At 37.6% G+C, this 27,521-nt stretch overlaps 5 protein-coding genes across 5 annotated transcripts; 1 reads left to right on the top strand and 4 right to left on the bottom strand.

The window, feature by feature from the left end:
- Positions 1 to 3,651: 3,651 nt before the first annotated feature.
- hsd11b1la (hydroxysteroid (11-beta) dehydrogenase 1-like a) lies at positions 3,652 to 7,440 on the bottom strand. The gene is made up of 6 exons (XM_060880421.1): positions 7,281 to 7,440; positions 6,454 to 6,584; positions 5,739 to 5,942; positions 5,324 to 5,417; positions 5,079 to 5,244; positions 3,652 to 4,239 (listed from the first exon to the last, which is right to left on the bottom strand). Exons 1-6 carry the CDS (start codon positions 7,366 to 7,368, stop codon positions 4,056 to 4,058), a joined length of 867 nt encoding a protein of 288 aa, XP_060736404.1. The 5' UTR covers positions 7,369 to 7,440; the 3' UTR covers positions 3,652 to 4,055.
- Positions 7,441 to 9,955: 2,515 nt separating this feature from the next.
- On the top strand, positions 9,956 to 12,839 carry micos13 (mitochondrial contact site and cristae organizing system subunit 13). The gene is made up of 4 exons (XM_060864720.1): positions 9,956 to 10,121; positions 11,300 to 11,456; positions 11,568 to 11,619; positions 12,384 to 12,839. The coding sequence occupies exons 1-4, from the start codon at positions 10,093 to 10,095 to the stop codon at positions 12,479 to 12,481; spliced, it is 336 nt and encodes a 111-aa protein (XP_060720703.1). The 5' UTR covers positions 9,956 to 10,092; the 3' UTR covers positions 12,482 to 12,839.
- A 585-nt stretch (positions 12,840 to 13,424) lies between these two features.
- Positions 13,425 to 16,583, bottom strand: LOC132842017 (mast cell protease 2-like). The gene is made up of 5 exons (XM_060864707.1): positions 15,953 to 16,583; positions 15,557 to 15,707; positions 15,314 to 15,464; positions 14,620 to 14,886; positions 13,425 to 13,913 (listed from the first exon to the last, which is right to left on the bottom strand). The coding sequence occupies exons 1-5, from the start codon at positions 16,062 to 16,064 to the stop codon at positions 13,755 to 13,757; spliced, it is 840 nt and encodes a 279-aa protein (XP_060720690.1). The 5' UTR covers positions 16,065 to 16,583; the 3' UTR covers positions 13,425 to 13,754.
- A 2,094-nt stretch (positions 16,584 to 18,677) lies between these two features.
- On the bottom strand, positions 18,678 to 20,729 carry LOC132842007 (granzyme A-like). The gene is made up of 5 exons (XM_060864695.1): positions 20,608 to 20,729; positions 20,260 to 20,410; positions 20,020 to 20,158; positions 19,626 to 19,889; positions 18,678 to 19,543 (listed from the first exon to the last, which is right to left on the bottom strand). Exons 1-5 carry the CDS (start codon positions 20,663 to 20,665, stop codon positions 19,385 to 19,387), a joined length of 771 nt encoding a protein of 256 aa, XP_060720678.1. The 5' UTR covers positions 20,666 to 20,729; the 3' UTR covers positions 18,678 to 19,384.
- Positions 20,730 to 22,169: 1,440 nt separating this feature from the next.
- On the bottom strand, positions 22,170 to 24,231 carry LOC132842001 (mast cell protease 2-like). The gene is made up of 5 exons (XM_060864683.1): positions 24,116 to 24,231; positions 23,763 to 23,913; positions 23,520 to 23,670; positions 22,513 to 22,776; positions 22,170 to 22,419 (listed from the first exon to the last, which is right to left on the bottom strand). The coding sequence occupies exons 1-5, from the start codon at positions 24,168 to 24,170 to the stop codon at positions 22,261 to 22,263; spliced, it is 780 nt and encodes a 259-aa protein (XP_060720666.1). The 5' UTR covers positions 24,171 to 24,231; the 3' UTR covers positions 22,170 to 22,260.
- Positions 24,232 to 27,521: the final 3,290 nt, after the last annotated feature.

The raw sequence follows: 27,521 nt of genomic DNA, 5'->3' as shown, positions 1-27,521 counted from the left end.
CAATTATATAATCAGGGATGAGGGATGTGATAGCCTGGTGGTTAAGGTGTTGGATTACCAATCGGAAGGTTGCGAGTTCGATTCCTGCGTCCACCAGGCTGCCACTGCTGGGCCCCTGAGCAAGGCCCTTAACCCTCAATTGCTCAGTGGTATAAAAATGAGATAAAATGTAAGTCGCTTTGGATAAGGGCGTCTGCTAAATGCTGCAAATGTAAATATAATCAGTAGAAATCATATACAGTTTAGAATAGCAAGAAATAAAATGAGGAAACTTACTCATTGTAAGCTGTAAAAGAGGATTAATACACAAGACATCTGTGTTATGGAAGATTGAGTTAATGACAAGGAGGGGTAGGGACAAGAAGATCTCTGGAGCCCATTTTAAACAAGATTTTTAACAATGAAGCATATTTTTTAATAACAATGCAGAAGTATGTCTGGAAAAACAACAGAAAAAATTAAGAGGCAGACTTGTTTCTCTTGCATTACGGCAAAATTAAAAGGGCAGACGTGTTTTTTTTAGAAATAAGGGGAAGTCACTTAGAGATTTTGAAGTCAGGAGAATTTGGAAAGGTCAGGCGGATTACGTAATAAGGAGACATTACCTGAATGAATAGAAGGCATCTAGAGGTGCCAGGGTATATATTGAGGAGATTTCATGGGGAGAGGGGCTTTTTTGCTTGCTTTTTTGTGTTCAAACTTTTTGGGTTGCAGGGGGATGCTCGCTTGGTTTTTACATTTGATTGCTTTTGACTTAGAAATTTTTCCTTGAGCTCAATTGAACTGTTGGCTGCAATAAAGAAGTTTGCTCATTCTCATCCAAGTCTGGAAAGTCTTCTCATTGTTTTATTTGTATCAATTATAGTGTTATCAGTAAAGTTTAGTTTAAATAGTTAATATTCGGTTAAAAGTCTAAAAGTGTGGTTCACCCTGCGATGTGTCCACCCGGAGGCAGGCTCTGAGTTCCGACAATAGCTGTTATATCATTAGTGACTCAAAGTAACTGATTATGTGGACATTCTATAACATTAACAAGTTCACGTAATTGTCATTTTTACCAATATAATTTGCAATTATTGTCAAATTGCTGTGATGTTATATGTGCTACAATCTTATGTCTGTAACTGACTCAAATGATTAATAAAGTACTTTTAGGTTGAGTAATATTTTAAACAAATCTAGGAACTTGAATGCTATTTTACACTTGCACACTTACCCTAATTTGCACTCTAATGTTAAGTTAAACCCTTTACACTTTTTTTTTCTTTCTTCATCCCTAAAGCTAAATCTTACACCTCAAAAAATCAAAACAAAGATCACACATTGACTTCACTGCAGTTAGATTACAGTGTTCAGGGTCACATGGGAAAAGACGCATGAGCAGGGCCCACAGTGACATGCGTTTACAGCACAGACAGTGATGTATGAGCCGTAGCATTGCCTCTCCAGCAGCTCCTCTCTTCCTCACGCTCTCACAGGAGATTCATGGGGTTCAACCTCAGAATTGTTTTACCAGCTGCTTCTTTAGAAGTACACAAACCTGCAGTGACCGGGCTAACCTAAAGAGCAGATATAGAATAACCTAACTGCAGAGTAATTGCAGTGGTGTAGTAAATAATGCTAACGTGAAAAAGTCGTACTCAGAAGCACAATCTTACAGTGTTTTGGCCTCAAAGGAGTCAATCAGCTCATACTGACAGACAGACAAAAAAAGCAGCTATAGATACACAAGGACAAGCAGATACTTAAGCAAAGAGACAAATTCTGTATGCATAAAAATATGATTTCAGTGCTTTGGCAAAGCTGGACGGACAGACAGACAGACAGACAGACAAATCTGTATGTTATGCTAGTGGTGATTTTTGAGACAGGGACATCTTGCCCAATATTAGAAGCACTAATCTGTTGCAGGTGTTATGGGCTGCTTGCTGCTGCAATGAGGCCTGCAGTCGTACCCCATGAGGCCCCACCATACATGTGTAAGTGTGAATGAACAAGAGAAAGTTTGTGAAAAAGTTTTTTGGTCATGAATATATCTCCATGAGTTGTGTAAAACGTGCAGATTCTGTTTTTTTTTTTTTCCCTTTGCAAAGCCAAGTGTTTTCAGGTTTCTTTCAAATTTTTTTTTTTATCACATCAGAATGAATACATGTACACGTTCATAAATAATATACACACAGTCCGATTATAATTGCTCTACATTCTACATTCTGGCCTAAAAGGTGGCTGGATGCTTGAGACCATAGACCATGTCACTATTATAATAAACTACTGCCTCCTAGTGGATATATTTAATCATTGCAATTAACTAGGTGATTCATGGTAAAAAAAAAAAAAAAATAGGCTAGCGTCTGACAAAACAAACAAATATTATTTCAGTTGAATATAGTACATGTATCACTAAAGAAAAAATCTCAATTTAATTCCTGATGAAACTCATAAAAAATTAAATCTTAATAAGCGGAAATAGACTATACATCTGTTTGATGTTTTCCTGCTGTCTTGCTGCTAACAAGCTTTTAACTAAAAGCTAAAATTAGCAAAATCAAGCTAAAATAATGAGCTAGCTGAATTTACCTCAGGCTGACCTGTGTACTTCACAAGCATAAGAGATTATAAATACATTTTTTACAGTTTCTAGGATCCACAATATCATGAATTAAGATATGTTTCCTTTGAAAAGAGAATGAACTATGCTAATAATGCTAATGACTAAAGACATCACATTAATTTAATTGACAGATTTATATCTGAAAAAACTGATTGGTACATAGGTGAGAGCGCTTCCTATTTAAGGTGAAAGTCAAAAAAAACTTTCGTCCTTCTGCTACAATATCTAATCAGTAATGTGATAAGAATAACTGGCAATTTGATCATTTCTGTATGGTATCTCAATCAGCACACCTCAGAACTGTGATTCAGTTTGTTTATTCAAAGGCATTGCATTTGTTAATAACACACAAGTGTTACATTTACAGCTTGAATATGTATTTCCTCAGAATTTTCGTAAAGGTTTGATAAATTTTAAGACAGACCAAAGAATAGACAACTAAAGAAAAAAAAAACATGATACAAAGAGCTACAGTGAACATTAAGTCAGCGAGTATATTATGTAAGAAATCATAAATACGTTTACCCTCTGCACCATTAAAACCAACTGCATAAGCAAAAGTATTGCTTATGTGTTGAGCACATCTATCAGATAATCTAGTATGGGAATGATCCCACATTTTTAAGTTATTTCCATTACCAGTGAAATAAACTGTACCATAAACAAGTATACATGCTGACTTTGGGTACCCTTGTTGTCTGGGTACTAAGAGTTCTAAACATTTGGCACAATTCTCTCAAATTACAAAATAAAAGAAATCCAGAGGCCATCCTGAGAACACTGGTCATGTGACAGGTATGCACTCTGAACGGGACACCAGTCCACACTCATTCATACCTACAGGCAATTTAGTGTAGACAATCCTCCAAATGCATGTTTTTCATAGTTGGAAGATGTATCATGCACAACTCGACATAATAACACAATACAACCGTAGGGTAGCACGTGACCCAATGACACCCTTGACAACCCAAAAATTCCTACTACTAATCATGTGTACTGTTATGTGATGGGAAATGAACACAGGTACTCAATCTAGGTACAGCAAGTTCTAATTTTAATTTAAAGCAAATTTTAATTAGAAAAGACATCCATTTCAACTCATATAAGTGGTGGATACAAAGAGCTCAAATACTTTAAAAGTCCATTTAAGATTTCCTTCATGTTGTACTTAATTACATGACTGGACTGTTGTAGGAAAATAATCAGCAGTGGGATGGAGTGAGGCGGCATGCAAGTTACAAGCTGGTATAAAAGCACATACTGAGGTGTTTTAGCTGGTATAAAACAGCTGGTATAAAAGCACAGATACTTCTCACAAATATTTCTCTCAATAAACATCATTTTCCCTTCACATTGTACTATACCACTGTTCTTTCATATTTATCCAGAGCTTAAAAATGAACACTCTATGATGTCTAAGTGACCAGTGGTCATCACCTTATTATGGCTTGTACTTGTAAAATTTCCTAATGACCTGGTCTCTATATGAAGGGAACCAGTCTCTGAAAAATGAGGCGTAGAAAGTGTACCAGGGATAGAAGGCCTCATTCTCACGAAGTGCTCCAGCCTTGATGATCTGATATGCAGCCTCATGGGCAGGGTAGGCAGGCATGTCGATGTAGCCTCTGTATTAAAATACAAAAGATATGGTGTCATTTTGTAGTGTTACAACCAGGAAATTAATCAGACTGAATTTGGACATACTATATGTATTTCATAAAGCATCACAAATTAGCTCATAATTTTAAAGGGGGATGAAAAATCAATATACCTTGCAAAAATATTTTTAAATAAAAAATATATAACATCTTAAAAAGTAGTATTTACTTCGGTTGCTATGAAATGTAAATTAGTTTGTCACAAGCAGTTACCATCAGAAGTGACATAATTTGTTGTATGAAATCTGACTGTGTGTAATTATAGTAGTCTATAAAGAAAGTCCCAAGCTTTGCATATCCTGTTGAGCTTTATTACTTCCATTATTGAAATATCGAAAGAATGGCAGTAGAATGCTACAGAAGGCTGTCCACCAAAAGCCAGTGAAATAGTAGGAAGGTTATAAGTCAGAAGCAACCAAGAGGCCAAGAACAATCCTGAAGGACCTGATCCACAGTTCAAATCGGAAGAGCTGGTAACAGGACAACTATAGCATGGACACTCCATAAAATTAAGCTTTATTGAAGATTGGTTAGTCATAAGAAACCCTGCTTAAAATTTGCCAACAAAAAAACCTCTCTGATACATAAAAATGTGGCAAAATATTTTCAGATCTGCATTGAAGGCTTTGGACTTGCATAAAGCACTATGTTTTTTGGTAGAAACCCAACACTGCTCATTACCCTGAGAAAACCATCCCCAAAGCAAAGCATGGTGCTGGTAGCATTACTGTTACTCCTATTCAGTGCACCAAGTTGATCAGTTTTTTCTAAATAGAATAAAAGGTCTGTATTTAACCAGGGCTCACTTGATTTTCTCCATAGCTGTCTCCGTGTCAATGAGGCCCAGGGTGCAGACAGTGACAGATACGTTGCTTTGCTTCATATATAGCTCATGCTGGAGACTGCCGAAGAAGCCATTCAGGGCAAATTTGGTAGCAGAGTACGGCAGAGCATAAGGCAAACACATTTTACCTGCAAAATTCAACAACATTCAAAAGACTGCTTTGTCAGAACAGACCTCTGACTTAGACTTAAAAAGTTCTTTACTCACCTTGCAAGGAAGAGACAACAATTATTGATCCATTAGTCTTCTCTAAGGCAGGTAAAGCTTTCACAGCCATTTTCACATAACTGTGGAAATTCACCTTCACATGGTACAAATAAAGGAAAAAATGCAATAAATCAAAGCAATAGTTACACATGAAGGTAGATTAATGTCCATTTATTTTCTGTCCCTGGTGTCTTTTTCCAGGGGACTTGGGTCACAAGGCAGGGGACACCCTGGATGGGGTGCCAACTTATTGCAGGGCACAACTGCGATTGTGTAAGAGATTGTGTAATTTGCACACCCCAACATCCATAAAATAACTGACCCCAAGCGATTCAACTTGTGTAGCATGAAACATTGAGAATCGAGTAGAGTGTATTTGGCTTTTTTGTGTTGCAGCTCCACTACTTTGCCTCACCTGCATGAGCCATTGAACATGAGCCACATCACCATCCCACATCCCATACTGACTCGATCCGATATGGTTAAGTACTATGTAGTCCAGCCCGTGAAGCTGCTCTTCAGCAAAGGCCACTACCCTTTCTGCATCAGCCATTTCAGCCATGTCTGCTGCAACATACAGGGCTTTCTGAGCTCCCAGATCCAGACACTTCTTTACAACCTGCAATCAGATAATCTTCAAGAATTATTCTGTTATGACTGTTCAAACTGCCATGTTCAAAGTGCCATGACACTTTTTTGTGGCCCTTATTGTGCTTAAGTGTTTTATTATATGCTATACTAGGTTATATTAGATACATTGTTTGGTATTTTTCCTATCCATTACCTGTTCTGTAAAAGTCAACAATGATATATTTTGTCTGTTTTTGAAATTTGTTAAAAGCAACAACAAAGTTTCTGCAGACTGAGAGCAAGTGAATAATTTGCAATTATTTTAAACATTTCTCAATAATTAAATCACAATAATTTAGGAACAAACATATTCTGAGAAAGTATTTACCCTAAAAATTTCTAGTGAGACAAATATTTGTGTTTGAACAAAGAAAACTGGTTTTCCTGACATTGAAATCAATGACATTGATGTCATGTGGATTTTTACGAAGGGTGCCAATCATTTGAGGGTACTGTTTGTGTTAAACTCATCTCAAATAAGAAATGTTCCGCCCGCTGACCTCTTTTAATACATGTTCTCTTCTTGCTGTGATGACGATCTGAGCACCCATGCGGGCGTAATGATATGCCAGCTGCTCTCCGATGCCAGTGCTCGCACCAGTCACCAGCACTCTCATGCCTTTCAGAGACTCTGAGGAAAGGGGGAGGTGGAAAAGTGGGAGGTTTGAATGCAGGGAACAAAAATGTAAACATTCAGGTTTTCACATTCATGCAACTGTGACTTTACTACAATAAACCAGTGTCATGTCTGAAATAATAGTTACAAGCTGAGCAAAAAAACCTTTTGCCCCCTTCTGTAAACATTTAATATGTATAGATATATTATTAAAACTGGCGAAGGTCAGTTCAAGATTTGTCTATCTGTTTTTTGGTTTGTTTTTAATTTATAGTGTCTCAAATAAAGTAATAAAGCTACTAATGAGTGCATTTGTCATAATATCCTAGTCACAATTTAACTTCTTACATAACATGCACTTCTATCGCTTGCACTCATTGCTCATAAGTGTGATTTATACAGAAATGCATTCATATTCTAAATTGTCCCTAGTGTGTGATTGCGTGAGTGAATGAGAGTGTGTGTGTGCCCTGCGATGGGTTGGCACTCCGTCCAGGGTGAATCCTGCCTTGATGCCCGATGACGCCTGAGATAGGCACAGGCTCCCCGTGACCCGAGGTAGTTCGGATAAGCGGTAGAAGATGAAGATGAATGCATTCATATTCTTAAACACTTCCTGTATTTCTTAAGGCAGTTTAAACCGCGCGACTTGTTTTACAGGAAGTAAAATGCAAGGAAAATGGTTTAAACACAATAAAACCCAAAACTCACCTTCACTAAATGTGGGGCCGCTCAATTGAAGCGCAATTAAAGCTGCGCACAGACTCCCGAATAAAAAGAGTTTCACGGGAAACTTCATTGTGAAGAAGCTGTGATCAGAGCAGAATAAACTCTGAGTGTACTTTCTGCCCTCAGGTCAAAGTGTAACCTGCCTGGATTCTGCTTCAAAGACGGAAGTTGGGACTAACACAACATCTGACATGTCCAACTGGCTTATTATAAAAGCTTATTCGTAATAATAATAACAATAATAATAATAATAATAATAATAATAATAATAATAATAATAATAATAATAATAAAAAATAATAATAATAATAATAATGGGGGGGCACGGTGGCTTAGTGGTTAGCACGTTCGCCTCACACCTCCAGAGTTGGGGGTTTGATTCCCGCCTCCACCTTGTGTGTGTGTGGAGTTTGCATGTTCTCCCCGTGCCTCGAGGGTTTTCTCCGGGTACTCCGGTTTCCTCCCCCGGTCCAAAGACATGCATGGTAGGTTGATTGGCATCTCTGGAAAATTGTCCGTAGTGTGTGATTGCGTGTGTGTGTGTGTGTGTGTGTGTGTGTGTGTGTGTGTGTGCCCTGCGATGGGTTGGCACTCCGTCCAGGGTGTATCCTGCCTTGATGCCCAATGACGCCTGAGATAGGCACAGGCTCCCCGTGACGCGAGGTAGTTCGGATAAGCGGTAGAAAATGAGTGAGTGAATAATAATAATAATAATAATAATAATAATAATAATAATAATTAGTAATACCTGTTGGCAAAATATACAGAACTAGAATAACGATAACTTTTATTAATACTACTTATTGTTTGTTGATTTATTTATTTGTTTATAAATTAGCTGAATTCTATTGGATTTCTATTGCAATACCGTGCAAACAATACTCAGGAAGAATTGTTCCTTCCTGCTGCACAATAAAATGTACATATGGTCGAGCAGACTTTAAAGTCTTTAAATTAAAGTTTGTTAAAGGTTGTTAAATTAAACTAAATTATATCAGTATACAGCAGGGATTAAGTGAGAGTGTGGTGATTGGTTTTATTCCAGAGCTTTAAAAATATATCAATGTCGGTTGCAACACTCTGCATTCACGTGGAATAAATGTACATATTTAAATAAATAAATATGCATGTAGTCTAATGAGAAAAATGACATTTTAAAACGCTTACTTCTTATTCAGACGATGATTTATTAGTTTTGTTTTAATTGCGGATTTTTCTGATGCACTTTTCTTTCTTTTTTCTGGGTCGAAAGAATGAGGCAATCACCATAACTATCTATTTGTCAATTGATATTAAAGTGGGCGGTGCTCTTGAAGTTAGCCACGCCCACATCATGTCTGCAGAGGGACAGACAGACAGAGGGCGCTGCTGCACTGCTCTGAATTTCCAGCACAATCTTGTGTTCTACCATTTCATATATTAAAAACACACACAGATTATATTGAAGATGCGGTGCACGATGTTTCAAAAATGCTTTAGAAAACTGAGTCGGCCGACTAACAAAACAAACGTGTAGCCAATGAGCAGAAAGGGGCGTGTCTTGTCAATATGCGGTGGAGAGAGTGTTCAGTGCGCATGTGTAACATCAGCCGAAAGCGATTGAAAGATTGACATGGCGGATAAAAATGAAAAGTGAAAAAAGGCTTACGATAAGACAAGCAGGTGTTGAACGTCGTCTTCTGCATGAAACGGAGCTAAACCTTTCATGGTACAACACACAGTACTACAAAAACACATTTGTATTACCATAGTATTACTCATTGAGTTCATTTATTGATAAAAATAAATGCCAGCTGCCCCAACAGGTTCCGCCATAACAGTTGCCTGGGTTACGTATGTATGTGTGGGGGAGGAGCTATAAAACAGGGGTGACACCCATTTGGGTTAGGGGCGTGTTTGTTTTGGTGATTTCAAATGTCGATCAACATTGGCTTTCAGAGATCGTGCACCCCGCCTTTAAACAAGCAGTGGACAAAGTGTTCCATGGTTAAATATTCGTGTTTGAAAAAGTTTTCACACAGACACAAACACAGAAACACACTCACACACACTCACACACACACAGAGACTCACAAACACAGACACAAACACAGACACACTCACAAACACACACACAGACACACAAATACAAACACATACAGACATACACACAAATACAAACACACACAGACACACTCACACACAGAGACAAACACAGACACACTCACAAACACACACACAAACACACAGACACACAAACACAGACACAAATACAAACACATACACACACATTCACACACACACACACACACAGACAGACACACAGAACACAAACACACACACAGACACAAACACACACAGACACAAACACACAGACAGACACACACACAATCACACATTACCTGCCGAATCGACCCGATAAATAAATCAGAATCAGATTGTACATTAAATTATACATAATTACTATATTATTATTAATAATCATATTATTATCACAATTTCTATATTATTATTATTATTATTATTATTATTATTATTATTATTATTATTATTATCATTATTATTATTAAAACGTGTAACGAAAAGAAATTGTGACAGAACATATTATTTGTAAGAGCATATTATCTCCGCTATTCTAAATGTGACATAAAACTTTATTCAAACTTCCGTTTCCGGTGTCGCCATCACTGCCCTTCTGGATGGGCTTGCTAGCTTTTCTGGTCGAATTTATCCTGTAGTACCGGCTTCCTTTACATAGATCTATATACATATAACTGTACACATAGCTGGATCCAGGTGTGGACCGTGCGGCGACATGGCAGCTAGGATTTTTCCAGTAGTCAAGTAAGTTTTAATGAAAAGTGGAGGGAACTAAACACTTAGCCTGCTGGCTAATCAGTAAGCAGCTTGTTGTGTGGCGACACAATCTATAGGTGTATTTTATAGACACACAAACTAACAGTCAGTGTTCCATTATGTACCGGAATTATGGTACATTTTTATGTTGAATAATGTAACCTTGTTGTAAAATAAGGCTTTATCCAATAAGGTTTGTTAGGAGACGTTCAAGGACGATGTTTGTGATACTCATTTATACACATATGTAATGCATTCAATTCTATATTTCCTGTAAAGCTACGTGTTACGAAAGCATTATCTTTTATATATCATGACCTCGGCGATCTGTGGTTCTATCTTTTGATTAAGTTAACGCTGTGTGTGTGTGTGTCTGTCTGTGTGTGTGTGTGTCTGTCTGTCTCTGTGTGTGTCTGTCTGTCTCTGTGTGTGTCTGTCTGTCTCTGTGTGTGTCTGTCTGTCTGTGTGTGTCTGTCTGTCTGTGTGTGTCTGTCTGTCTGTCTGTGTGTGTCTGTCTGTCTGTCTGTGTGTGTCTGTCTGTCTGTGTGTGTCTGTGTGTGTCTGTGTGTGTCTGTCTGTCTCTGTGTGTGTGTGTCTGTGTGTGTGTGTCTGTCTGTGTGTGTCTGTCTGTCTGTCTGTCTCTGTGTGTGTCTGTCTGTCTCTGTGTGTGTCTGTTTGTCTCTGTGTGTGTCTGTCTCTGTGTGTGTGTGTGTGTCTGTCTGTGTGTGTGTGTCTGTCTGTCTGTGTGTGTGTGTCTGTCTGTCTGTCTGTGTGTGTGTGTCTGTCTGTCTGTGTGTGTGTGTGTCTGTCTGTCTGTGTGTGTGTGTGTCTGTCTGTCTGTCTGTGTGTGTGTCTGTCTGTCTGTGTGTGTTAGTGTGAGAGAGAAAAAGTAAAACCCCAGATCCACTTTGCAGATATTCTTTAAAGTGTACAGTAGCTAATGCGCTCTAAAAGTCTCCTTCTACTAGTTTGCATATTCAGAAAATCGTCATACTAATTTGCATAGGTACCTGGATGCTACTATTTTCTGTAGATTTTTATATTTTCTATAGATTTTATTTATTTTTTTTTTTCTTGCTTGAGAGAAGTTTTTTTTTTTTGCTTCACTGTATTGTAGAGAGATGTGAATGAAATGTAAAAGTGTAAATGTTCTATTTTCTTTTAAGGTTGGCCACAAAAGTGGGTATTGCTGGAGGGGCAGTGTACGTGGCCTACGATTCAGGACTCCTCAGTGGCAGTGCTGATGGTGCTGAGGCTCTAAGCAAAGCCAAAGCAGTCATTCCACCTGCTGTGGAAGAATGGTCTAAATACTTTGGTTTGGAGGTAAAGTACATCGGACATATAAATGAGCTGCATTCCAATTTGATGTGCCGTACTAGAAGATGGCAAAGTATTTTGTTGTACAGCTCTTAACAGTCTGGTTTTTCATTTCAGCTTCCAGCTGCACCCAAAATCGAGTTTTCCCCAGGTGATGCTTGGAATTCAGGTAAACCTTCATCAGCTCTTCAGCGCTGTGAGATGTCTCAGCTCATAACTGTAGAATATTTTCTTCTGAAGAATTATCTTAGAAATACAAGAAAGAAAGAACAACACGAAATCAGAAATCAAAGTTTATATGAATAAATAAATTTCACAATTATTGGAACCTTTGTAGCAGTATTTAATGGTACATTGAAATGATGTTATAAGGCAGATCTGGCTATAGTTTGGTTTCTTTTACTTCTGTTGTCTCCACTGATGTATTTTAGGCGTATGTCTAAAATCACGTTTGAATCATTAGCTACAGTTCACCTTTTTTTTACAGCATGTACTGATCAGTATACATTTGTGGCCTGAATACAAAACAAACATGCTACATCCACCATGTTAGCGTGGTCATTTTATCACCTTCATAATAATAATAATAAAAAAAAAATAATTTTTTTTCTCGTTTAAACCATTAACATCAATTTACTCTGGTGTTCATTAACAGTTTAACCACAAGGAACAACATATAGAATCTCAGCAGGAGCAGTAGATCATCCAGTGGTTTCTCACATACTGTTTTATTAATACTGAGAATTCATACTACTCATGAAATCCTGCTTTATGTCTACTTTATCGTAGAGTAGTAGGGATATTAGGACAAGCTAAGGTTTCTCAAACTGATAGAAAATGTCTCTTAATAACTGGTCATTTTATGAACACTGAAAATGGTATACATGGAATACAAGTATGCTGAAATATGGCTTTTTACATTTTTCCACACAGGAGTCCGGAAGTCCATCCATGCTTTATCGGTTGCCCCGACTGTGCTGTGCGAGTACAGCAGTCAAGGCATGCAGTATGTTAAAGAACTTTTTAAATGAACATTTGGTTCTTCATGCATATAGTTGACTGTAATTGCGATTCCTGTGTGTAAGCTGAACATCGAATATTGCACATGGAAAATCCCACATGACTAAAGTACAATGCTTTAGTCATGTACTTTAAAAGGCAAAGACTAAAGTCGTGGCTAAATTACAATGCAAGTTGTTTTTCAATTTTGAGAAATACCTGTTCTGAAGGTATTTAAGTTAAATAAATATAGTTTTATGAACATGGCATAGGCTATATTATTATTATTATTATAGTATTTATCTTTTCCCTTTATTTCATGAGACCATCTGCTATGTCAGCTAATGTAATTAAATGTTAATTTAGTTTGTAAAATAAACCCTAAACTTATTTGTTGTGTTTTTTGTGTCTGTGTATATTTGTATGTTAAGTCTATAATCTGGGGTAAAACTAAAGCATCTTTTTTTGCTTGCAGCATGTAAGGCTCTGATGCACAAAGCAGTGAGTGTCCAAACTTTACTCGCATCTGCTCCACTGTTTTTGAAACTAATTACAGTATAGCACATTTGGACAGCACTTATTATATTAGTTGTTGCCATAAATGTGGAATTTCCAACATTTACGTTTTCCCATGCAGAAGGCATGATCACTGTGGTTACACGTGCAACAAGATCCCATGTCGGACCAACTGTTTATATACTATTATATAATGTGTGTGTGAGAGAAATTTTCAATTCGATTTAGTTGTATAGCGTTTTTAACAATTGACATTGTCTCAACGCAGCTTAACCGAAGCATGGTAGCGACAGAATAGTTTAAAATTAAGTTACTATTTATCTCTGATATCTATACCTAATAAGCAAGCCTGAGGTGATGGTTGCAAGGAAAAACTCCCTGAGAAGATATGAGGAAGAAACCTTGAGAGGAACCAGTCTCAGAAGGGAACCCATCCTCATCTGGGTGACATTCTACATACAGTAAATAATGTAACTGTAAATAATGTCTTTTCTACAACAGCTTGTAGTCGAGCGGAAAGTTTGTAACAAATAATTGTCCTTGTGATTGCTTGTTTTGTTTTTCTAATGAACATAACGAACGAGTTTTTTTTTTTTTATGAGCATGCAAAAAAGTAAACAGATTCATCTTTTAGATACAGCAATATTTACAATATTTAAATACAGTAACTATTAACACAGATTCAAGAAATACTCCAGAAGTCGGTCTCTTTATTCTAATTCAAGGATTAAACTTTAATGCAATGATAAAATGACTTCAGGTTAATCAACAAGAAAAAGAAATACACTCTTAGCGATCTGCTTTGATCACACTATTAATCCAGTCGGTGTAAGCTGAAATGTCGGTGTAGACATTCGGCAACTCTGGATAGCTGCAATTGTTACGATGATTGAAGGACACGATGCCCACTGCCACCCCATTACAGACCAGAGGCCCACCGGAATCAAACTGTCAAAACAGGACACATGTTGCCCTCTCATTATTCAAGAAATATCTGAAGCAAGCATACACTTAATGTCTGTCCACTTTAATAGGAACATCTGTAGACTTGCATATTCATGCAGTTATTTATTTCAGCCTTTTATGTGGCAGCAGCACAATACACAAAATTGTGCACATACAGCTCAAGCAAAATAAATGTGATCAATGTGATCTGTGGCCTGGATCTCTGTACCAGATTGGCTGGTTTGGGTTTCTCAGAAACTTCTGCCCTGGCATTTGCACACACAACAGTTTCTAAAGTTTACTCAGAATGTTCCATGAATTGCCACTTTCTTATCAAACCTGGCTCATTGAAGAATAGAAAGAACTTCTTCCAAGTCTTCAACTGCCTAGTTTCTTTTCACCATTCTTCTCTGATATCTCTCAACAAAGTGTTGAGATAGGATGTTTTTTTTCTCTCGCATCATTCTGTGTAAACCACAGAGACTGTTGTGTGTGAAATTCCCAGATTTGCAGTTTCTGAAATACTCAAACTAGTCAAACAGGATAATCATGGAACCACCAACCATACCATGACTATAATAACAGAGAAGACACTTTTCCCCATATATTGACCTGTATCTGCATGATTTTATGTATTGTGTTAATGAGACATAATTGTCTGATGGGATAACTAAATATATGATCAGGACGTTTATCTGCATCATCGTACCTGGCACGCTCCACTTTTAGTTTTATAGCCTCCTGCACACAGAATGTTATCTGGGAGTTTATGCAAGTCCACTTTAAACCACTCCTTCTTACACACTGTGATGTTAATGATGGTCACATAAGTTTCCATGAGGTCATGAGACCAACCGACTTGGTTTTCAGTTTTTCCCCATCCTGCGACTTGGCACGTTATATTGTTATCCAGATGCTTGCTTGAGATTTTGATGGTCTTCACATGTGCATCATTTGGACTGATTTTCGATGAAATCTGCTTTTTACAAGAGAATTCATGTGTTATGTAAAGAGTCAAACAGCTGTGTTGATATACAGCACCACAGCCACATTATAATTAAATGTTATTGATTTTTTTTTTAATTTTATTAACAAGCAGTTAACATTGAGTGACGGAAATTTCTGACACAATTTGGAGACATTTTTTTTTTTCACTAATGGAAATAAATCCCAAAGAAGCCACCGATGGAGAGAACCAGTAACTAGTCCCAAAAATCAATAGAATTATTTTCTTGAAAAGAACAAAACATAAGAGCAACAATATTTGCCCATATTGTGTCTGAAATGCCAGTTACTCAATATTAATTTTGTGTTTCTAGAGCTTCTGTTTATATGGTTACATTCACAGTCACACTGTTATATTGCGTTGATATGAAGTACAGTACAACAGCACCTTTGCGTACCTTCAGGAGCATGATGTCATACCCGAAATCTGGGAATATTTTGTATAAAGGGTGGACGTGCACACTTTCCACTTTGTATCTTCTCAGATCATTTCGTGTCGGATTGATGTTGTGACTCCCAAGGACCACAGTAAGGAATTTATAGAAATGCCTGTATTTAGGATGGGACAAATAATTAATCACATTAAAATGAATAAAACCACACTTCTGCTTATTAAGAAAAACACATCACGAGTAACCTACTTATAATAACAGTGTGCTGCAGAAACCACATAGCTGGGGTTTATGAGAAATCCTCCACATTTATGATTGCTGTGATACTGCACAGATGCCATGTACTGCAGTGAGTTCTTTTTGGCTTTTTGGCCATTGATGATTTCTTCGCCATGAGTGCCTGGAAAAAGTTTTATATAAAAGAAAGTGTTTTATTGGTAAGATTCAGTTTGACTTGATTCAGTTTTACGATTCAGTGACACTTAAGTGAAGATGAGAAGATTAAATAGTTATTGATTTACTATGACAATATCTGAGATTTTTAATTTTAAGATTCGTTATCAACGTATATAGAGCTGAGCATTTAGAAAAGAAAAAAAAAGAATCTGCAGTATTTTTCATTATTCTTCAGAAGTGAGCACTTACCCTTAAAAGTGAGGATGCTGAAAGCTGCAGCAAGCAGCAGGATATGCAACACTTTCATCTTGCCAATAACACACTCACAAAGACTCACCCCTCTTATATCACTGCGTTTCATCACCTGTTGACAGTGGTTTTCTTTATTAGGCAACAAAATGTGTTCATGTTCCTGCCCCTTTGCTTAGAGTAAAGTGCCAAGAATTTATAGATACATATTAGAATAAATATGCTAATAACGTATTTTTTGAACACATAGAAAGAAACAGCCATGAGGTTCGCTTATCCATGTGGTGCTCAAAAATGAAAGAAAACAAAAGAATAGAAATCAAATACTTAAATATTCACAAAGCTTACAATATTTTTTTTGCCTAAATTTTTAAATGAAACATCTGAAGAGGAGGAAAACCCATTCTTTATTATTATTATTATTTTTTTTTATGCGGAAAAAAAATCCCTTTTGGTTCTACCTTAGTTTTTTGTTTTTAGGAGTGTTGGGGCATGATTAGAGTTTTAAGTTTCAATAACATGATGTACTGCATAAAAGTAGAAAAAAAACCTCAGACACTGATATCTTAAGGAAATCCTGTGTTGTTGATATCTTAACTTTTTCATCTTCTCAGTACCAAGATGTATTGCATCTTTCATATGACGAAGCTTCGGACTTAATGGTTGGTGGCTGTTGTGCTAGTGGGTAAGAAATGTAAATGGCAAACCTGACATGACAATTGGGTAAAGATCAAAAAGAATGAAGAAATTGGACGAACGAATGAATAAGTTGTACCTGATTGTCTATAATTTATTTTATGATCACAGAACAGATAGGATCAACATGATGAGCATGATGTACTGCATGAAGCTTGAAGCAAAACCTCAGATGCATGGTAAGACATGCATGGTAGGTTGATTGGCATCTCTGGAAAATTGTCCCTAGTGTGTGATTGTGTGAGTGAATGAGTGTGTGTGTGTGTGTGTGTGTGTGTGTGTGTGTGTGTGTGCCCTGCGATGGGTTGGCACTCCGTCCAGGGTGTATCCTGCCTTGATGCCCGATGACGCCTGAGATAGCCACAGGCTCCCCGTGACCCGAGGTAGTTCGGATAAGCGGTAGAAGATGAATGAATGAATCATGATATTGCCTGCAAATATGTTACAATTACTATAGTTAACAGAGCAAATGGGTTTTAATCTGCGGAGAGATTTAAATCAGCACAGTGGAGAGCTTCATTCTCAAATATGATACAGACTGTACAGTAAAATCACATAAATCACATTAAATTACATTAATCTGTATATTGTTATATTGTATTTGTACTATGAGTAGCTTTTGTTTGCGTGCTGTATTTCCCTTGTTTTGACCTTTTGCTTTGATATAGATTTTCTGGTTTGTGGTCTGTTTACTTTTGTGTTTTGTTATTAATTAATTTATTTTTCATTAGTAAAGACCTGCTGCATTTGCATTCGTCTCCCTGGATATTTTGGCAGCTATGACCCACTGAGCAACGCTTTGACACACAGTAAAAAATACGTCCCATAAGGAGACAGAATAGGATCATTGGATCCCCTTTAGCTCTCAGAAGAGTCTCAGTTCTTTGGCAGTGACCAATAATTTGTGTTCCAAGTCAAGACAAAACGATGATCTAATCACTGCAGATTTGTCAGCTGCACATTCACACTGAATATTCTACAGCACTGCATCCTAATGGTGCTCTGATCTATTCATACCATTGTGAATGGTCAGGGCTATTCATGAACACACAATACACACTGTTTTTATTCTATTCAGCAGAAAAGTGAGAGTTTATTTTAAGCCATGGATTTCATCCTGTCATCCTACTCCAGGTTAAACCCTAGCCCTGTTTAAATGATGTGCTGTAACTTTAGAGTGGTTTCTTCTGAACAGTCTAGGTGTGAAGTTTCTGTTTCTTTGGGGTGTTAGATTATTAAAACAGCCCTGCATCCATCCCTGTGTGTGAATTTGAGTCTTTTTCAGACAACTATAACAGGCCCATGTGGATGCCACCTGGCTCCTTCTCTATCTGAATTTTTCAGCCTGTGTGAGCCATGTGTCCAAAACTTTAATCATTTTAAATTCATTCATTCATTCATCTTCTACCGCTTATCCGAACTACCTCGGGTCACGGGGAGCCTGTGCCAATCTCAGGCGTCATCGGGCATCAAGGCAGGATACACCCTGGACGGAGTGCCAACCCATCGCAGGGCACACACACACACACACACACACACACACACACACACACACACACACACACACACTCTCATTCACTCACGCAATCACACACTAGGGACAATTTTCCAGAGATGCCAATCAACCTACCATGCATGTCTTTGGACCGGGGGAGGAAACCGGAGTACCCGGAGGAAACCCCCGAGGCACGGGGAGAACATGCAAACTCCACACACACAAGGTGGAGGCGGGAATCGAACCCCGACCCTGGAGGTGTGAGGCGAACGTGCTAACCACTAAGCCACCGTGCCCCCCTCATTTTAAATTATATTATTTTATTTTTATTTAATTAAAATAAAAATACTATTTGATTGACTATTTGATTTGATTTAATACACGTTGAGCTACAAGTACATTATTATTATTATTATTATTATTATTATTATTATTATTATTGATTCTTTTTGTTGTTGTAGTACAGTTATTACTGTTATGTAAGTGCATTGCATGAAGACCTGAAAAAAACTATGTGCACAGGCATGATGTGGCTGTTTTAAGGACAAGTCATGTCAAGAAGCTTTTATTGTCATTACAAACAGTGACTGAAACAGCGTTCCTCCAAAACCCTGGTGCTACATAAAACACAGAGCTACATATAACAACACAGAACTAAGGTCTAAAATTCACATATTTTCACATATAACACATGGATACAGGTCTTTATAGTTATAAGTGCAAATGAGAAAGCTTGTGTGTGTGTGTGTGTGTGTGTGTGTGTGTGTGTGTGTGTGTGTGTGTGTGTGTGTGTGTGTGTGTGTGTGTGTGTGTGTGCGTGCGTGCGTGCGTGCGTGCGTGCGTGCGTGCGTGCGTGCGTGCGTGCGTGTGTGTGTGTTGTCAGTCCAGTCAATAGGAATTAATGATTCTGAGTAAGCTGTTTAAATGACATGTGCTGTGGTGGTGTGACTTTACTGTGGTTTCTACAGAACTCTCTTCAGTTTGACTTCAGTTGTAACCAGACTGTTTGCACTTTGTCTCACCTTTCATGAGAATTTTTTTAATCGTCATGATATTGCTACAAAAAAAAATCAATCAGCTTTATATTACCTTTCACATGAGAAGCATGAGAAATTGTTTTCTTTGTGACTTAAGACTCAAGAAATCAACATTCTTGTTCTGCCTCTATGTCTTTATTTAAGAATCACATATTTTGGGGCCATTACATGATATCAAGTTACTCGACACATATAAAACACACCTTAAGCATCTCTTTTGATCACGTTCTTAATCCAGTCAGAGTAAGCTGAAATGTCAGTGTAGACATTAGGAAAATTTGGATAGGTGCAATTTTTGTTATAATTGAATGACACAATGCCCACTGCCACACCTTTGCAGATCAGAGGCCCACCAGAATCACCCTGTCAAAACAGGACAATGTATTTTTTCAGCCTTCTTATTGTTCAAGAAATATATGGAGTAAACATGACTTTGTTCTCATACCTGGCACGCTCCACTTTTGGTGTTGTAGCCTCCGGCACACAGAATGTTATTTGGAAGAACCACATTCACTTTATTCCACTCCTTCTTACAAACTGCGATATTAATGGTTGATACACCAGCCACCAGGAGGTCATTCACACTTTTCTGGTTTTCAGTTGTTCCCCATCCTGCGACCTGGCACTTGTTATTGGACTTAACCTGTTTGCCCTTGCTTGAGAATTTGATGATCTTCACACCCTTATTCACACTGACTTTCTCTGAAAGCTTATTTTTATGCAGAATACACATTATATATAAATATTACAATATGACAGGGTTTGTGTTAAAAATTGTGGTTATATATGAGTTCTGTAAGTTGTAAGTGAATATAGTTTAATAAATGATTCATCTTTACCTTCAGTAGCATGATGTCAGATCCATTACGAGGTGTTCCCTTGTAAGATGGGTGGATGTGCACACTTTTCACTGTGTACCTTCTCAGATTATTTCTTTTCGAATCGATGTTGTGAGTCCCGAGGACCACACTAAGGTCACTGTATAAGAACAGAGCAGATATCAAACATTCTATATTATATTAAGGCAAATAAATCCACAAATTTCTGCTTATTAACAAACACACACCATGAGAACGTACCTATATTTACAGTGTGCTGCTGTAAGCACGTAGCTGGGGTTTATGAGGACTCCTCCACATATGTGCTTCATTTTAAACTGCACAGATGCCATGTACTGCAGTGAGTTCTTCTTGGCTTTTTGGCCATTGATGATTTTCTCTCCATGTGTGCCTGGAAGAACTTTTATTAGTCTAATAAGATTCAGTTTGATATTTTCTCCTTTTTACACAACATGACACAAAAATGAAGATAGAGAATAAATAAAAAGTTGTGCATTTTCAGGATAAGAATATACAAAGTAGACAACATGCAAGTGGAAAAAATGTATGTGCAGTATTCTTCATTATTATTCATATGTGAGCACTGACCGTTACAAATGAGGATGCTGAAAGCTGCAGCAAGCAGCAGCATGTGTGACATCTTCATCCTGCAGCTAACACACACTGAGACAAAGACTCACACCCCGTATATAAGGTCTCACTGCATGACCTGCTTATTGTTTGTGGTTTTGTTTTTGTTTTTTTTTCCTTTGTGAGGCAATAAGGTTCAGCCCACTACATTTTATGTGCTATTAAATACTAAAATCATGACACGACAAACATTAACTATCACTTTAAATGATTCATTTATTATTAAAATTATTAGTATTAGGACAAAATCATTTATGACATTGAAAATCAAACTTCACATTCAAACATTTACACTGTATACATAATCATATGAGTAGGTTACAATATGCTTTAATTGTTTAACTAAGATTAAACTTTATTATTTGCAACAATAATCCATGACAAAGTGTTCTCTTCATGCTGTATACTGTATTCTTCTACATGTTGACTGATATGTGCAGGCAGTCTTGACCTAAAGACAGACAAAATCCCAAACGGTAATTTTGGAGTTTTTTCTATATAATCTGATGCTTTGCCTTGTGTGAAAAAAAAAATGCTTTACCTGCCATTGTATCTGTCTCAGCCCCTCACTCGTGACAATTATACAGCACTTTTAGCTGCAACATATTTTAAAATCGCTCTATATTATTATTATTATTATTACTATTATTATTATTATTATTATTATTGTAGCAGAGATGTTGAGGTTATCTTTACGAGTGATAAGGATGGACAGGATTAAGAACGAGTACATCAGAGGGACAACTCAGGTTGGCTGTTTTGGGGACGAGGTCAGAGATTGAGATGGTTTGGACATGTGCAGAGGATGAAGATGGTTATATTGGTAGAAGGATGTTGGAGATGTAGCTGCCAAGTAAGAGGTCAAGAGGAAGGCCAAAGAGGAGATATAAGGTTGTGTTAAAAGAGGATATGAAGGTAGTTGGTGCGAGAGTAGAGGATGTCGAGGATAGTTATGTGGAAACAGATGATTGTTATTATTAATTTGATTGTATGTTGAATTCTATTTTATTTTGTTTTTATTGTTCAGTTATTACCTTTATGTGTATGCATTACATGAAGAGAAACTGTGTGCACTGTGTGAATTGTGTGAAACGTGCTCAGTATGAGAGCTCAAGCTGCGCTGTAAGAACTAAGTGCAAATTTCACACAAGCAGAATGTGGCTGTTTAAAAAAGCCAACAGTGACACAAGTGAGGGATACCACATTATAACAATCTTTCTGCTTTTATACCAATGTGATAGTCTAAATGTCATTAAGTAATTGTCTTTTGCCTGCTAATAAAAGCTGTTTAAATGACATGTGCTGTGGTGGTGTGACTTTACTGTGGTTTCTACACAACTCTCTTCAGTTTGACTTCAGTTGTAACCAGACTGTTTGCACTTTGTCTCACCTTTCATGAGTATTTTTAATCGTCATGATATTGCTATAATCAAACACATTTCTGACAGCTTTATATTACCTTTCAAATGAGAAGCATGAGAAATTGTTTTCTTTGTGACTTAAGACTCAAGAAATCAACATTCTTGTTCTGCCTCTATGTCTTTATTTAAGAATCACATATTTTGGAGCCATTACATGATATCAAGTTACTCGACACATATAAAACACACCTTAAGCATCTCTTTTGATCACGTTCTTAATCCAGTCAGAGTAAGCTGAAATGTCAGTGTAGACATTAGGAAAATTTGGATAGGTGCAATTTTTATCATAGTTGAATGACACAATGCCCACTGCCACACCTTTGCAGATCAGAGGCCCACCAGAATCACCCTGTCAAAACAGGACAAATAGCACAAATGTTTGTAATGTGGAATCTTCTAACACCATTAAGAGGCAAACATTAATGTATCTCCATCATTGTACCTGGCATGCTCCACTTTTTGTTTTATAGGCTCCTGCACAAAGAATGCCAGGTGGGAGCGGAAACACTTTGGCCCACTCCTCCTTGCAGACTGCAATATTTATAGTTGACACATCAGCCACCCGGAGGTCATTCACATTGTTACCCACAGTTTTAGTTTTTCCCCATCCTGCAACCTGGCACTTGCTGTTAGGCTTGACTGGCTGCTGCTTGTTTGGAATTTTGGCAATTTTCACCTTTTCATTCATCACGACGTCCTTTGAAAGCTTGTTTTTGTAACAAAAAATACATGCTATATGTTAGCAATACAATATGACAAGGCTTAATGTTACTGGAAAATGGTTAACACTAGTGTAACATTATAGCACCATAATCTAAACAGCTTGTGCCACAAGCACCAGACAACCAGACAGCATAACTTGTCACTTTACAGATGAAGTTCATCTGTCCTGAAGTAAGTGGAACACTTACTGACTTACAAAACACTGACACTGGAGATTTTGTCGATAAATGTTAAATGCACAGCTCCTGAAAATCCTTTCACTACTTTTCATCAAACGTTTAATCAACAATTATTAAAAAATATGAACACAAACTTTGTTTGCTTTGTTAAATACCAGCACATTTTATCTGTTTTTTTATATTATTATTAGGTGTACATTATGTGAATTGTCCACCACCGAATGAGTTCTAACTATAGACTTTTACTATAGTTGGTAATATAACCCTGTGATTGGAAATACAGTCTGAATCACTGTCAATGTCAAAGCTCTGGCTAATCAGATTCAAGAATCCAACAGCACTTATAAAGATGAATACACAACAGATAATTGTGTCCTAATGATATTATGTTCTGGTTCTGGTGATTTTTAGATAATTATAAAGATCTTATAGCTTATTCAGTACAACAGCACTCTTGCTCATGCAAATTAGCTTAATAATTCTGTATCATAACTAATATACAGAAGGCTCTGTGAATGCTATGGTTGTTCAGTGGATTTATCCATACCTTTAGTAGCATGATGTCAAAGCCATTAAGGGGTCGTTCCTCGTAAAAAGGGTGGACGTGCACGCTTTCCACTTCGTATCTTCTCAGATCATTTCGTGTCGGATTGATGTTGTGACTCCCAAGGACCACACTAAGGAATTTATGGTAATTCCTGTATTTAGGATGGGACAAATAATTAATCACATTAAAATGAATAAAACCACACTTCTGCTTATTAAGAAAAACACATCACGAGTAACCTACTTATAATAACAGTGTGCTGCAGAAACCACATAGCTGGGGTTTATGAGAAATCCTCCACATTCATGATTGCTTTTATACTGTACAGATGCCATGTACAGCAGTGAGTTCTTTTTGGCTTTTTGGCCATTGATGATTTCTTCTCCATGTGTGCCTGGAAGAACTTTTATTAGTCTAGATTCAGTTTCTCACATTTACTCACATTTACATATCATGACACAAAAATTATTATATTTAGAAGATAGAGAATGAATCAGAAGTTGTGCATTTTCACTATAAGAATATGAAAAGTACACAATATGCAAGGAGCTCAGCATATAAAATAAAAAAATAAAAGTTCAGAAGTGAGCACTTACTATTACAAGTGAGAATGCTGAAAGCTGCCGCAAGCAGCACAATGTGCAACATCATTCTGCAGCACTGAGGCACACACTGAGACAAAGACTAATTTCATGACCTGCTTATTGTGGTTTTCTTTTTCAGGTAAAAGGGTTCACTCATCTCTGGTTTGAGTGAAGTGCTGTTAAATTGGAAGTGATATATATATATATAAATTGTCAGTAACACTAGACACTGCACTACCATGACACCCAGGTGGAGGACAAGTATTTTAGAAATTGTTTCACAATCAAATTAATTTGGGTCTCTGATCCGAGAATAAAGACATGGAGCTGAGTCCTGTTTCTCATTGTGCAGAAACAAGCACATCAACATCAGATTGTCCTTAGCCTACACCATAAGGATGTAGCCAAATGCAAATATGTCACTCTGAATGAACAGATAACGTGAGCATCATTGCGCATTACCTGCCGGTTCCACTCTCCTTGTCTCCTTCCACAGATGTTGCTCGTAAGCTATAGATTTGTTAAAGTAATATACGATGTTGTGACAATTACTACTTTTGTAACCAGAACCATCTCCTGTTTGATTAGAAATGTGTGTGACTCAATAGAATGCAGTAAAAATCAATGTGTTTCATTGAAGCCTGTCACTAACACACTGAGAGACAGAGGCAAGTGAGAGGACAGAAGTGCAATGGCTCTCAGCACCAAAGACTGTCCCGTCTATCTCCGGCTTTCCAAGATGGCGGCGCGGCAGTAGCACGCAGCGACCACTCCGGATTCAATCCCCTCACACACACTCTTCACTCACCTGCCATCTGGAAAAAGGTACCGAAGCATTCGGGCCCTCACGACCAGACTGTGTAACAGTTTCTTTATACAAGTCATCAGACTCCTTAATAACTGAACTGAACTGTACTGAGCACCAAATACACACACTTCCAATATACATCCATCAACCTGTTTACATGCTGTTTTGCACACTGTTTTTTGCTCTTTGCACATGCTGTCTGACATTTCAGTCATCCTTTACAATATCTCAGGTAACTGCTGCTATAATACTGTGTTCATTCCAGTATTTCTGCACATGCAATATTGTTGAACATACAGTATTTTCACTGTTTGGCTTCTTTTGTGTATTGACCGTCTTGTTTGTCTTGTCCTGCACTGTTTGCACCAGGTTGAACAGATGCACTTTATTTATCTAGAACTACTTACTAAGTCCTTATAGCTCTGTATATGTTGTATGTAGCACCATGATCCTGGAGAAACGTTGTCTCATTTCACTGTGTACTGCAACAGCTATATATGGTTGAAATGACAATAAAAGCTTCTTGACTCTTGACTTGACTTGCAGGGAATTTGAGAGGAGGGGAGGCTACCAAATTTACCTTAGTAGGTTGTCATACTGCTCAGGGTTAGGGTTAGTATTCGTCTGTCTCGCCTCAGGAGCTGTTCAAGGTTTCTCCCAGGCCTCCTAATGGCCAATCAGAGATGACAGTAGGAACTCCAGCCACTGTGGATTGGGGTCCACCATGCTCTTGAAATAGGGCTGGCCCTGAAGCAAACAATGAGCAGCCATCATCACTGCTGAAGAGGGCCATGGGTTACAAGTTTCACAACTGCTGGAAGCAGATGGTGTCAGGCATAATCATAGTCAGGGTGCCATGCCACTCTTGCCCTCCTGTTGTGTCCATTTGTCAGTCAAGTATTCTGTCCTGAGGCACACTGTAATACAGAGGCAGGTTGACAGGACACAAGTGCAGATGGGATTTTTATTCAACACAAACTGATGAGTCCTAAAACAAATCTGTAAGCAATGCTCTGTATATTATGTGGAAAAATGCAGCATTTTTATTCTTAGATGCACATGGTGAGCTATGAGCACATAGTGTACTATGACCTGAAAGCCACCGGAAGTAGCAGAAAGATTGTGCATGTTTGTCATGCCACAAACACACAGTTGCCTCTTACTCATTACTTATACACATTGTATGACTTGATCGTTAAACAGCTTTTTTTTAACAGAATGTTTGCCTTTTTTTCTCTTTGACCTCAATTGGGTCAAAACAACACATTGCTTCTTTGGATACAAAAGTAATATGTTCAGTCTTTTCACAGATTTCATGGTTAAGAGAGTTGTTGAAATTTGAACATTTTATTGTCAATGTTGGGCTAAGGATAATCTGCACCCCAGACATGTCTGTACATGTTGAGGCTGGACAATGTCATGTGCAGGAGAAAAAAAAACAGACAAGGTAGCCATCAGTACAATAAAGAACACTGCTTAAAAACCTCAGCAACAATGCTCTGACTGATATACTTTCACACACACACACACACACACACACACACACACACACACACACACACACACACACACACACACACACACACAGTTCAGTGGTGGCCTCTTGCATCAGAATGGGGTACAGGTTTGATCATTTGTGCTTTAGTGCACTCCATATTCCAAGTTCAGCTGATAAAATGCTCAGCAGTTAAATATGAGTGTGAATACATGCAGATAGGTGTACCTAATAAACTGACAACTCATGCTGTATCTCCATGCATATTTATAGGTCTCTTTCATGGTTTAGTTTCTTGGGCATTACTCATTTATTCATTCATCTTCACTACCTACTTTATTTTGGTTAGGGTTGCTGTTGACCTTTCCCAGGAATACACGCACAAGGTAGGAATACACACTAGATGAGAGACACACACACCTTCACACCTAATGTAGCCAATTCATCTATCAGAGGAACCTGAACCCAGAAGAAACCCACACCAGAGACGGTAACCCAATCTCTAGATCAAAACAGTTTTTGGAACTACCAAGTTTTAGATCAAATCTACACATTTTGCAGTGCATATTAATTTTGTGCCCTGCTACATTAATATGGGATGTCTTGTCTAGTCCATTTCAGGTCCAGTTTGTAGTAAACAAAAAGATGAAAAAGTACTAAGACCTGCTGGGGTTATTGTTCTAAATCAGTTAAAAAGTACATAGCTTTACCAGTGGCTTCAATGTACAATATGCTGCAATTTTAAGAGTTACATGTACAATCATACTAAATATTGTGTTGTTGACTCATAACAGGAAATATAAGGGGCCTCTGTAGAAATGAACGGAATTTGTATGGACAAAACAAATAACCATTAGTGTGATCAAAGTGTTTTTATTACATGCATCAGATTTTTTTTATTACTAAACTGCGCTCTGTTTGTTGTTTTATGCATTATCAGTGAGTAAGTATCAATAATGAGATCTGTGGCCCCTTTGTCATGACCATGTAATGCTGAGTAAGAAATTCTCACCACAAACCATTTTCCTGTGTAGGCTTATGGTAAGCAGTTCATATCTGCTTAGACATTCTGAGACATTCTGATTCTAGACCACCAACCTTTTTTTAAAACGACC

Source organism: Tachysurus vachellii, chromosome 1 (genome assembly GCF_030014155.1).
Source record: "Tachysurus vachellii isolate PV-2020 chromosome 1, HZAU_Pvac_v1, whole genome shotgun sequence".
Classification (NCBI taxonomy): domain Eukaryota; kingdom Metazoa; phylum Chordata; class Actinopteri; order Siluriformes; family Bagridae; genus Tachysurus; species Tachysurus vachellii.
This window is presented reverse-complemented; position numbering and strand designations above follow the sequence as displayed.